The 13,604-nt window shown below is 40.7% G+C and overlaps 1 protein-coding gene and 1 long non-coding RNA gene across 2 annotated transcripts; both read right to left on the minus strand.

Moving 5' to 3' along the window:
* Positions 1 to 1,064: 1,064 nt before the first annotated feature.
* LOC140229584 (uncharacterized) lies at positions 1,065 to 2,057 on the minus strand. The gene has a single exon (XM_072309828.1). The coding sequence runs from the start codon at positions 2,055 to 2,057 to the stop codon at positions 1,065 to 1,067; it is 993 nt and encodes a 330-aa protein (XP_072165929.1).
* A 6,423-nt stretch (positions 2,058 to 8,480) lies between these two features.
* LOC140229991 (uncharacterized) lies at positions 8,481 to 13,293 on the minus strand. The gene is made up of 4 exons (XR_011901350.1): positions 13,194 to 13,293; positions 10,052 to 10,319; positions 9,508 to 9,731; positions 8,481 to 8,984 (listed from the first exon to the last, which is right to left on the minus strand). It is a non-coding gene; the product is annotated as an uncharacterized lncRNA (long non-coding RNA).
* Positions 13,294 to 13,604: the final 311 nt, after the last annotated feature.

The following is a 13,604-nucleotide window of genomic DNA, read 5'->3' on the forward strand; positions in this document are numbered from 1 at the left end:
TGGGGTCATTGGGATCAAGGTGGGGGTATTTGTCAAGGTTTGCTTGTCTAGTCTGGTTGTCAAGGTTACTGTCTGCGGTGTCAAGCTGAGTGGAGTAAAGTGCATGTGTGTTGTCAGTCAAGGTCATAGTTATGTTATCTACTGGGAGGGGCTCAGTCACACGTACGGGGTTAGTAGTGTCGAGAAAGGCAATCGCCCTACCCTTAGAGAAATGTAGAGGTTTGTCAGTAGTATTAGTCACAATGATTTGAGTCGCACCTTTTGTTAGTTTTACCACCATTGTTGATGGGCAGTGCCTACTGAGGTAGTCATTGGAAGTCAGTATGACGTCAGAGTTACGTAAGTGGGCAGGTGTATGTCCCTGTAGTGTCATGAGTCTGGACCCAAATGGTTCGATTTTCACCTTTGATGTAGGGGAAAATGGTATCCTACGCCGTTTGATTTTGAACCTATGGTCCCTGAAAGTCAAAGTCCCGTCTACGTCCGAAAGTGTGTTATTGCCTAATATCAAATCAACACCAACAAGGTTTTCAACGACTAAAGCAGAAATTTCGAATTTGTAACCTTGAATTGTGACTCTGAATTTAATCGCGGTTTGCGCTTCAAGGAACTGCCCGTTCCCTAGTTTAAATCGAGTAGGAGTCACGCTCTGCCTCTTTAGGTTGGAAAGGTGTTGAGTTGATTTAACATAGCGGTCAGAAATCAATGTCTTGGTAGCACCACTGTCAAAAAGAATGAAAATGTGCTTACCACTGTCAATTCGTCCCTTAACAAAGTTATTACTAGTCAGTTGCAGGTCTACGTCCTCTGTCCCTAAGTATGTCGATTTGAGCTTTTGTCCGTCCCTATGCCTGGGGTGTTCATTTTGGGAGGTGGAATAGAGAGCGCTTCTATTTTCCTCCCTTAATGAAAACCCTGGGGATGTGTGTCGAAGTACTGTCCTGTGTATTGTAGATGTTGTTGTTGTTGTTGTCGATGATGATGTCGGTTATAGTCGTTGTATTGTTGTCTGTGGGGTGGGGGTGGTCCGTAATATTGGGGTCGTCTGTCGCGTTCAATGTCTCTCAACCTATGCCGACAATCCCTCCAAAAATGGCCAGGAATGTGACAATAGTCACACTTGCCAGCGAATCGAGGTCGAGACCGTTGGTCGCGTCCTCGGCTTTGTGACCGATAACGATCACGAGAAGGAGAGCGCCGTCCAGGATGTCTGTCTCTATACTATCATGTCGTCTGTCTCTATTTAAACTACGTCTGTAGTCAGAATGATGTCGGTCCCTACTTAAACTACGTTCATGTCTGCTGTGGTCATCCCTATGTCGAGTCCTACTAGCGCTGCGGCTGATACTGTGGTCAGAGTCATTGTGTTGGGAATGTCGATTTCGTCTTCGTCCTCGGGAGTCTTTCTGTTCGGTTTTAAATCTAAGGGAGGAAATTTCCTCACTTAGGAGGTCGACATCGTCTTGGGTTGCGAATGTCACCTCTTTTGTCGGGGTAGTGTCAGTCCTAAGATCTATGAAAAGCTGCGCTTTCGCGGCTATCTCGTCAGGGGTGGTCATTGATGTCGGCGATGCCATAAGAATGGCGGCGCGACAGTCGGGGGTCAGTGCAGCAAGTAAACGGTCCTTTATTTGCTTCTCCCCATAGTCTATGTAGGAGGCAGTCTGTCTGAGTCGTTGGAGAAAAGTTTCGACACTCTCTCCATCAGTCATAGTCATGGTGTTAAAGTCAGTAACCCTAGCAAAAGTCGATTTGGCGGGGCTAAATCGCCTAGTGAAAGCCGTCTTTAGGTCGTCATAAGTAGTGAAAGTCAATTTGTCTATCCAGAGTCTGGCCTGTCCCTCTAATGTCCGCTTGAAAGTCTTAAGTATAGTCGTCAAGTTGCCAGCATTGTCCGAGTCAATGTCATGGGCGTCTAAATAGTCTTCAAAGGTCAAAATATGGGCAGTACAGTCATTGTAATCTAGTCGGCCGCCAGAAAATTTAGTCGGTAAAAAGTCTGTCTGTCGGAGTGTCCTACTGGTGGTCAGGGTGGTATTGGTACTGTGATTGGTCATGGTGTAATATTGAGTAACACAAAGCCTATCTAATCAAATATCAAAGTCAAAGATCAGTAATAACAGTCAAACAAATGCGAGTATGAAAAATTCATAAGGAAACACATGAAGATTAAATACAAATAACCAGTCAAAATAAAATAATGCAAACTCAGTAAGCACTAATCAAAATCAACATACTCTCAAATATCTCTCACACTGGGACAGTAATAACAATCAAAGTTCCACTTACCCAATGTGAAAGGGTTCAACCAAGTCTCCAATTCCCAAAATGATTCCATAGTATAGTATTCCAAAAACAAGAAAATAATCACAATAAGCAATCAAACTATCAGTCCTCCAAGTTAAGAGTCAATTATCCTTGAAAATGTTATTAGTGTTTACACTGTAAGTGTGTGGTCCTGAATCCGTCTGGTAGTCCTATCGTTGTCGAAATGTGTCAGTCATTATTCAGCAAAGCGTCCATTTTTGAAGAATTTTCCCTGGAGCTGCATCCGCGTCAACACCAGTCATGGGTCCTGCTCGTACGTCCCTCAGGTCGTGGTCGTCGTAGTCCTCGTTGCGTCGTCATCCAAGTCGGTCGCCAATCAGTCGTCATTTGCAAAGGCCATGTCACCACAAAGTTCGTTGTCTAAATAATTGTTGAAGTCCATGATTGGATTGATTCGTCAGCATTGCAGTTTCGAAGTCGACGAAAAATCTGTTATAGTCACATTTCAACAATTTTCAGGTCGCATGCTGCCACGGTCCTCCTGTTAATGCTCGGCCTGCATGGTCTGGTGAAAGTCTCCTTCCAAAAGCGATGTTGAGTTGTAATGATGAGGTATTCCGATATAGGATCGATATAAGGTTCTCCACCATGTAATGTAACGGGTGGTGTTACATTTGGAATGTTATTATGAAGCAGACATGAAGGAGCTCAGGTACAGTTTTGGTACATTTCATCGATGCAAAGTGTTTATTCACAATCGTTCAGAGAAATGTCACGATGAAGTTCAATGACAAGTTAAATGACGAGTATGTACATCAGAGTAAAATATAGAAATATCAAGATGCAGGAGAGAGAGCAATATCAAGTAGAGGTTGACTCTCTGATGTCGAAATCATGATCTCTCTTGGGGGCTTGGAAAGAACACCAAACTTGGAAATGTTCAATGGGTGATGGGTGAGAATTTTGGTAAGACAACCAATCAAAAAGGGATAACTAAAAAGAGTGACCAAAGGGGTTGTCCTAAGGGGTGATGTTTGACCAATTAAAGGAGGGGGATTCTTTTGTGGAGGAGGAAGTATTATAAGATAAGGGGCAGACAAAGAGTCTGGTACTCACAAGGTGTGTGTATATAATCTTTGGGTATTTAAACCAGGGACAAAGAAGGGTTGTTACGAGGGTGATTAATGACTCCTTGATGTAAACATCAAACAAGGGTACTTAACGACAGGAAATTAATAGTAAATAATCTTGGTGTTATATTCTGAGGTGAGTATACAAAAGCAAGGGAATTAAGTTGAGTTGTTAATGAACAGGAAGTTATCCCCAAAATATCCTAAATATACATTACAATAATACAATAATTTTGACTTTTTACAACTTATATATGCCTCTCTCCAACTTAAATAGTATTTTATGCCTTTTATCAATTATACGATGTAAATTTGCCAACCTAAGTGAAAAATAAAACGAGCTCACTCGCTGCGCTCGCTTGCACTAACTCTTATGTTTTGTGATCTTTTTTTTTTTCAGTTTGTCAGTATATATCACCATTCATAAATCCAGCCGGACCAGCCATCATATTATGATGTTGATAATTACTTGAATTACTTGACACACCGGACCCGATGTTTGGAATTCTCTTCCTTCTGAAATTCGAAGTTTAAAGTCCATGTACTCTTTTAGGAAAGCTGTAAAAACAATGTTGTTTTCTGGATATCAGTAATTCCATTGTCATTGTTAATGTATTATACACGAAATTCTTTCGCAGAAGTATCGTCGCACTTAATTTATTACGTAATTATGTAACCGACCATGACCTGTATCAACTGTTCACCTGCACCTCGGTGAGAAAATATTTTGTTATGCCTTGCTAATCAGTGATACAGGTGATCTTACTTTGTATAAACCTTTAGTGAAAGCAGACAGACCTCTCCTTTCCCTTTTCAACTATCATATCTCTATGCAAGTCATCCCTCCCTCCTATTCTCCTTCCGATGTATATTATGATAATAAGTATGTACGGGGGCTGCACGCAAATCAAGCCACGCTTATGCTGTAGCCCCACTGTATTATTCATTGTTTTATGTTTGTTGAACATTTTGCTGTACATTGCTCTGCAAAGGCAATGAAGGAAAAATATTCTGTGAACAACTTATATTTATGCTTGTACATGAATGTGCATATGCAATGATGATAAAAAAACCAATAAATCAAATCAAATCAAAAATATTGAAGAGAATCCCGTACTTCCTATATACGAACATGTTCAGAAAATGCTCACACAGATTTGCAAGTTTTAGCAAGCTTTTGGATTCAGTTGTCGCATGATCTGTTATTTTATATACAATGCAAGCCACTGCATAACAGTGTGCCAGCATTGTATGATTTACAATTACAACGAACTATGACATAAGTGCAGTGTTTTCTACACAGAAATATACAAATTTCGGCTCACTCGCTCGTGGTAATTTAAAGTATTTTATTTTTCAAGTCCTCAGTTTGTTGGTTTAAATCGTTATCTATAAGGCCGTCACTACCGTGTGCCCCCCCCCCCCAAGAAAAAAAAAAAACAAAACAATACACTTTTGAAATGCCCGCCGAATAAAAAAAAAATATATATATACAATTCTGGCGGAAAGGTTTACATGTATTGAAAGCTTATGGACTGAACTTTCATATGACACCAAAAAGTCTGAAAACATTTCATGCTTAGAAGAGCACTGCTCACTTTTGTAAAGGGTATGAAAATTAGGCTGCGCAGGAATTAGTCTTCCAATTTTGCGAGAGGTGAGTTTCCTCACCTCTCGCTCTCGTTTCATCGTTCCATCTTTCATAATATTATGACACCAAAGTGGTATTCTGTTACCATAAAAGAACGCTGCTGCAGTGTGAACTGAGGCCTCTCCATCCTCTCCATCCCACATTGAACATCTCATTGATTTACTTAATACCCAGGTAGGGATTATTTAACATTGAATATTTGATTAAGGATTGTCAAAAAAAGAATGTCAAAGATGTCAGCTTTTTATTCTTCAAGTCAATGGGTAACCTGATTAATCGGTTACAGCTCGTTATTCCGAAGGTTCGTTATTCCGAAGGCTCTTTATTCCTAAGATTCGTTATTCCGAAGGTTCATTGTTCCGAATTTCATTTTCGGATTAACCGATCTTCGGAATAACGAACCTTCGGAATAACGCCACAAATTTTCGGATTAACGAACCGCTTTTCATTTTCGGATTAACGAACCTCTAGGTATAGGGAATTTGCGTGTTTCGGATTAACGACCCTTCGGAACAACGAACCTTCGGAATAGCGAACCTTCGGAATAACGAACAGCACCCGAATAATCAGTAGCCAGTAGCTGAAAATAACTGCCATGTGGGGCGAAGGTTTGCATTCAAGTCACAGATGTAAAAAATAAGAGTGTGTAACCTAGACCCCGTTTACAGTGCGAGGCTCGGCCGCGGCCGAGCCGCGGCCGAGCCCAGCCCCGCTTCAGTGTAAACGCGAAAAAGGCCAAATGCGAGGCCAAAATTGGCCTCGCATTTGGCCTCGCTCTGGAGGTGGTCTCGGCCGTGGCTGAGCCGCGGCCGAGCCCTGCCTCTTCTTGGTGTAAACGCAAACTGGGCCAAATGCGCGGCCAATTGCGCGGCCAATTTTAGTCTGGCTTCCAAACCCTCTGCCTGTGTCTTTCGCTATTCAGCCCTTGTAAAAAAATACCATGGTTTGACTATGAGGCATAACCATGGTTTTACATTGGATCCATCCATGGTTTAACCATAGTGCAATATGGTTTGATTATGGTCAAACCATGGTGCACTAATGTTTAACCATAGTTTAACAATAGCTAAACAATAGTGCACTATGGTTAAACCATGGTATCTACGGTTAAACCATAGGTTTAGCATGGGTTAACCATGGTAACCATGGTTTAAAGGTGGTAAATTGGAACGCACTTACCATGACATTACTGTGGTATTACCATGGTCACTACTGTGGTTCTACAGTACCAAAACCATGGTTAAGAAAAAGTAAAACCATGGTTAAGGAAGTGTGAAACCATGGTTAGGAAATGGTGAAACTATGGTTAGGAAAAGATGAAACCATGGCAAACTTATGGTTTAACCATAGTGCAATATGGTTTAATTATGGTCAAACCATGGTGCACTAGTGTTTAACCATAGTTTAACCATAGTTAAACAATGGTGCACTATGGTTAAACCATGGTAGCCATGGTTAAACCATAGGTTTAGCATAAGTTAACCATGGTAACCATGGTTTAAAGGTGGTAAATTGGAACGCACTTACCATGACATTACTGTGGTATTACCATGGTCACTACTGTGTTTCTACCAAGCCAAAACCATGGTTAAGAAAAAGTGAAACCATGGTAAAGGAAGTGTAAAACCATGGTTAGGAAATGGTGAAATCACGGTTAGGAAATGGTGAAACTATGGTTAGGAAAAGATGAAACCATGATAAACTCATGGTTTAACCATAGGGCAATATGGTTTAATTATGGTCAAACCATGGTGCACTAGTGTTTAACCATAGTTAAACAATGGTGCACTATGGTTAAACCATGGTAGCCATGGTTAAACCATAGGTTTAGCATAAGTTAACCATGGTAACCATGGTTTAAAGGTGGTAAATTGGAACGCACTTACCATGACATTACTGTGGTTTTACCATGGTCACTAACTTGTGTTTCTACCGTGCCCAAACCATGGTTAAGAAAAAGTGAAACCATGGTTAAGGAAGAGTAAAACCATGGTTAGGTAAAGGTGAAAGTTTGGTTAGGAAAAGATGAAAACATGGTTTTACAGCTGCCAAACCACAGAATTACAACCCAAATCACGATACAACCATGATCCATTGTTGTACATAGTAAACCCACTACTTAACCACAGTGCAATATCGTAGAAAAATGTATTTTTAACTACAGTTGTATTTCACAAGTACTTTGAGAAACCATGGGGAAAATTGGTTGGAGAAATATATTTTTCCACAATTGCTTTGCTATTTGATGAATAATGATCAATAAATAGCACAGTAGAGTCTTCACATAAAGTGATGAAATAAAAATATTTTCAGTAAATTACCTGGAGCAGAATAATAATTCTTACAATTCCTATACATATGTATTGTGATACAGTACATTTGTAAACATATGTACAGCTGTATTCAAAAACTGACTTCCATGTGTGTGTTGGTGGATGGGTGCAGATTGTAAGTGTTAATTGATTCACTGTTTAATAAAAGAAGCTATATGTAGCAACGAGTACATGTAGGTCGATGCTCTTACCAGCATTGACTTTCACACAGCCAAAGCTCTCCCCAAAACATACATGTATATCGAATACACTATGGCCAAATTGAGGAAACCAATAAGTCCCAATTTTTATGGCCTAGTCATGTGTATTCCTCTGAACATGCAGAAGTCAAACATTGCCCAATTTGATGCGCTTTTTCAGTCAAAACTGACTGACTGGAGTTGACTGTACTGTCATTAGCATTTAAAGGCACATAGACCCGGTGGTTTGCTTGCGTACACGGCGCACGGCACAAGCTTCCTTGAGAGACCTATGCTATCGACTCCTCTTTATCGTTAGCGTACACGGCGCACGGCACAAGCTTCCTTGAGAGACCTATGCTATCGACTCCTCTTTATCGTTAGCGCTTACGCTTTGACCCATTTCCATGAGTCCGAAGAAGTCCAATCCACTGCTGATGATGACAGCTTTAATATTTTTTTCTCTGAAGTCAAACAAAGAAGCATGCACCCTGGCATTCAAATTCTACGGACTGTCTGACACGCAGAGAAGACAATGAAGGCAACATTATCTAGCAACACCTACGCGCTTTACCGTTGACGACAGCTCAATTTCGGCAGTCTTTGTATCAATGCTAATGGTGATCGGCACTCTCATCCAAAAGCGCTGCAGCAACTACCGGGTCTAGGCACCTTTAGAATAAGAAAGTACACAAGGGTAGAAACAGTCAATTATGATTATACATTCAAAAGTTATTTTTCAGCAGCTGGGTGTGAGAAGTCAAAGTATCATACAAATATCACATTATTTCCAGTTGCAAAACTGTAGGTTTATGTAAACAAATCAATGAAGAAAATGTACTCTTACTGAACCTCAGTCAACAAATAAGACATAAGAATGCACATTTGCTCACTTTGCTGTTACGATTGAAAAGTAGCTTTTTATTGCTTCATGAGCAGCATCTTGACTGTACGTAGGTATGGCTTATTGCCAGTCACATGATTTAAAACTATAAGAATATCACCTGCAAAGAATTAGTTGGATAATTAAATACAGTGTACATATATTAGTGCATGTTTGATGTACATGATCATTAGTAGCTTTGTATAGATAATGCAAATTTGGACTTAAGTGACACCAGGAGCACTGGACAACAGAACAAAACAGCATCAAAAAAAAAAAAAAATTATCTAGCAACCAACAGTCCTGACATGAGAGCATACATGCACACTTCACATGCTTTGAAAACTGTCCTTGTACTTCTACTGTCCAAGACTATCCAGCAGTAAGCTTCGGTGCAACTTCTGGATGAGGCTTCGCAGGAACTAGGTCTTGATATAGCTTGGTTAGTGTGCCCTTTGTCGTTGTGGAGCCTTGAGATGTCCTTCTTTTGCAACCATGAGCCGTGAGAATTTTCTTGGGGAAGATCACTCCTGCAACGAACTGAGAATTTATTCATTACGCTATTATTTTTTTAAAATAATAATAACATGTAGTACGTGTTAAACTCTACTTCAAATACTCAACACACAAAATTCTTGCACAGAATAGTTACCTTGCAAAAAAACATAAGAATGGGATTAGATTGATGTGGTACACCTAGCCATCATTTCATCACTCTAATGTGCTGGAGAGATACTGTTTAAAATACAGTGTACTTTTACAATCATTTTAACCCCCAAGTGCCACATACAGGTGAAGCCATTACGTTCAACATTCCATATCATGTATTGTGCACAAATTGCCTAGAGTAATTTGATGTTTTTCAAAAATTGATCACATTCTATTTTAAGCAGGTTGCCAATATTTTAGGATGCTGCATAGCATGCTGCTGGTATTTGAGGATGTTGCACAAGAATTTGGGTATGCTGCAGTGTAATGCTCAAATTCCTCATGAACTACACTAATAATGGGTTGAAAAAAAGAAAGAAACAAAGAAAGAAAGAAAGAAAGAGGAGTATCTTACCCTTGATGACATGGAAAAGCGGGAGAAAGTATGACATCAGTAGATGGACTTCTCTGCACCAGAATTCAGCCAGGAGGATGCCATACACGTATCAGCACTGCATGTACTTGTACCCATGAAAGGAGCTAGCTAGGGGACAGCCTGATCGATGGTCATGGGTGGACTTCAAGTCTTCTATGGAGAAACCTTCTCGTGTCAGCCACTGGCACAATCAATCATTGATTCTGATGAGGAAAAAAAAAGATAACACAACATAACGATAATAGTGATGATTGAGAGAAGTGAAATAAGGTTAGGCAGAAAAATCACACAGGAAAATGATGTAACATACAAAATACAGCATTGGATGATTTAAAGTTTGGTGCTTGTGCTAGCTCCCAAATGACTGCTGGAATAAAAGACTCCCAAATATTCTACAATGTCGCATAGCATGCTGCTGGTTTTTGAGGATGTTGCACAAGAATTTGGGTATGTTACAGCGATATGCTCAAATTCCTAATGAACCATACTGGGTTGAAATAAAGAAACAAAGAAAAAGGAATACCTTCTCCTTGATGACATGGTCAAACGGGAAAAAACATGACATCAGATGATCCACTTCTTTGCACCAGAATTCAGCCAGGAGGATGCCATGTACACATATTGATGTAAATCAGCGCTGCATGTGTATCATGTACTTGTACCCATGAAAGGAGCAAGCTAGTGGACAGCACGATCAATGGTCATGGATGGACCTCAAGTCTTCTATGGACTGCAAGTCTTCTATGGAAACACCTTCTCACATCAGCCACTTGCACAGTCAATCTTTGATTCTGATGAGGAAAAAAAACACACGGCATAACAATAATACACCTATTAATGATTGAGAGAAGAAAAATAAGGTTTGCCAGAAAAATCACACAACAATCTGTTAGGTGAATGATATACTGGTATAACATACAAATTACAAAATACAGCATCCTTTGCCATTGGGGGATTTCAAGATCAGTGCTAGTGCTAGCTCCCAAATGACTGACTTAAACTGAGCTCCAACACCGACGGTCGGATTATCTAAGCGATACTTATCAAAGTTATTGATCCCCAGCAATAGGTGTTGGAATCGCAGCATCGCAAGGTCCGTGAGAATCGCACGACGAAAAGTGATGGCGCATGATTACACTCGAATATCAAAAGATGCAGGACTGCTTAGTTTTTAGACACAAAGTGAGGAAGACAGACTAAAATGCCCCAAATTTCAACCATTCTTCAAAACACAACTTAATATTTAATTTTATGCTTCCAGGCTCAGATTTATGAAGCCACATGCTCGTGTAGGGCCTACGTTTCGTGGCGTGAGTGACCATTGCATTAGCATAAAATGTACATGCTACAGGCCTAACTCTTACACTACGAAATGGCGGAGCTAGGTTCAGCAGACGACATTCTTTGATTTCAACACCAAGCCCAGCACTTGACCGAAAGATTGGTCTGTATCTCGTCGACGGGGATATGTTCCACAGAGCAGAGACTGCATCTGGCTTTACGGATCCCCTCCTATAGACATAGTCCGGAGGTAGAGAGCCATAAGTAACGTCAAAAAAAAAATAAAATAAAAGACTCCTCCTTCGGACAGACGAATCTTTCACAAGTTTGCCCAGCACCAGCAACCAGAAATTTATGACATATTTTTGAGGTCATCCTACCAGCACCTACGGACTTCAAGTTCACTTCAGTTTTATCGCCAGTGCCAGTGGCTGCCAGTACTTAAGTTAGTGCTGAGACACAATCAAAGAGTATAGAAGCTAAGAGGGCGTACTCTCGCGACTTCGCACGCAAACGGGTGTAGTACGGCATGGAGCGGGAGCCCAACATGGAGCCCAATGGCAGCCAATTTAGTAATAATACCGCAAGCTTCTTAAACACGTGAGCCTATGGAGCAAACCCTACCTTCCTTTCATTTTCTTCATTTTAAAAGGAAGCACACAGCGGTAGAATTGCATTTCAGACCTCAAAATATCACAAAAAGTATATTTTCTGTCGATATGTAAAAAAAAACAATTTAAGTAATGTAATTACTATTTTATCAGTAGTCCCTCAGCAAGTTTGTGTTTGAGCTGACAAACGCCACCTATCTCATTTCTCTCTCCCTCCCGAAACATAGTTTGGTCTACCTACATATGTACTTCAGCTCAAACTTTGTGGGCCTGCAGATTGCGATTGGAAAGTAAATGACATTTTTTTCAAATACATTTCACGGTTAGACAGGAATGATATTTCTTTACGACAAAACAAGATTCTAAGTACATACATCGGTACATATCTTCCCCTGTATGCCCCCTAAAAAGGGGAAAAATGAAAGGGAGACAGAAATACGAGGACCCAGTGATACGGCACTGATATCATGATCGCGTAATATACAGTACGCCCTCTAATCAATCTATCGGTCTGTTGCTTTCAATGGCGGAATGGCGTCAGTATTTCGCCCATGAGCGTACTAGTTCGCAGGAGTAAGCCCTTGTGTCTTAGCGTAGCTTCTACTGTTTATCTTGATTCACTGGAGCAGTTACCACTAGAAGTCCTAACAGAGTTAGCAGAAAATAGTGTTGTTGATGTAGCTTGCACCGAACCTGATATCACCACCCAATATGAGGTAGGCCTATGCCTACTAACATTGTTAGGGATTACGCCCAACTGTTAGAACTACCGACTACCGTCTTGTTAGCCCGACCAGACGCTGTTAGAGTACGCTGTGCGAATAAATTATAGCCTGTCGCTACTAGTAGTAGGGTCGGGGGTACCACGTATCGTCACCCTAAAGATCTGTAGCTTGTTTATTCTAAAAATATAACACAAATCCGCCTAATTCTTACCTCAAATATGCCATAAATACTGCAGTTTTGAATGTCGTGACCGTCTCGTTGATTATAAATCTCCGTTTTAAAATAGCGCAATTTTAGCGCGTGCGTTTCGTTTTCTTCGCGCAGCTAAAAAGGGAACCTTGCGATCGGCACCCCCTAACCTCCATAGGTATACACGTGAATTTCACAGCATAGGTAATACACGTGAATTTCACAGGCCATAGGTAACACGTTAATACACGTGAATTTCACAGCCATGCGTCGTTACTGAGCGGATGTGTAATTTTTAGCTTGGTTTGTTTGAGTTTGATTTTCGTTTCTTCGTTTTTATTGTTTTTATAGCTCATGACACTTAATCCCGCGTGTACCTTTTCGTTCTATACGCAAACAGCCATGATACGCAGGGTGCCGATGGGAAGGTGCCCTGCCGATAGGTGGTGCCCCAACCATACTACTAGATCTACACTGTTTACAGCGACTGGGTTGTGTATAGAATCTAGTTACCGTAGATAACTTGTAGAATTTACGTGACACAGTAACACTAGGCCCTAACAGTTCAGTAAAAGTTATATACAGTAGCTGAGTTAGAACAACTCATTCCAAACTCTTGAGCTCTCATGTCATACTCTCACACTCACTGACTCAGTCACACTTTCAGATACAGAACAGTCTACTGGACTGGTTATCCCCACTTGATACGATCATGCGAAATTTGCACAGCAGGGGCAGGGCCGCTGCCGGCCCCGGGTCGGTCGGGACAATTCAATGCAAATCTCGCTGGTATCAGTGGTAATTATTTTAGCTAAGATTAGGTCTACTAATAATGTATTAAAAGTTACGTTGACCAACCTTCCTCGAAGAATCCCAAAGGAGCAGTTCCTCTTTTTCTTAGGGGCCGTTTGCTAGCCATTTCTGAAAATATCAGATGGTTCGTACGTCGAGATGTTTGCCTCCGGTCAGAGATCATCACGAAAGAGCGTTTGAAATGATGAACAGCAAATCATCGTAGCCGCGCCGGCCGTGTGTGTGGTTTTTGAGCGCGGTCGCGGACTAACGGTTCAGCAGTACATACACGTAAGGTTCAATCAGCGACAACAACAACACGCACATGACCTCTTACGTTACATTATTATCAAGAAAACTTGTAATCATTAATTTTTTGGTTTTGAATAGAAAAATATAGGTTTAAAACTTTTTTTATTGCAAATTAAATTTTTTTAATGTGTCAATATTTTTTGTGCTCCATATATTTTGAAATAT

The sequence above is a fragment of the Diadema setosum genome, chromosome 6, assembly GCF_964275005.1.
Source record: "Diadema setosum chromosome 6, eeDiaSeto1, whole genome shotgun sequence".
Taxonomy (NCBI): domain Eukaryota; kingdom Metazoa; phylum Echinodermata; class Echinoidea; order Diadematoida; family Diadematidae; genus Diadema; species Diadema setosum.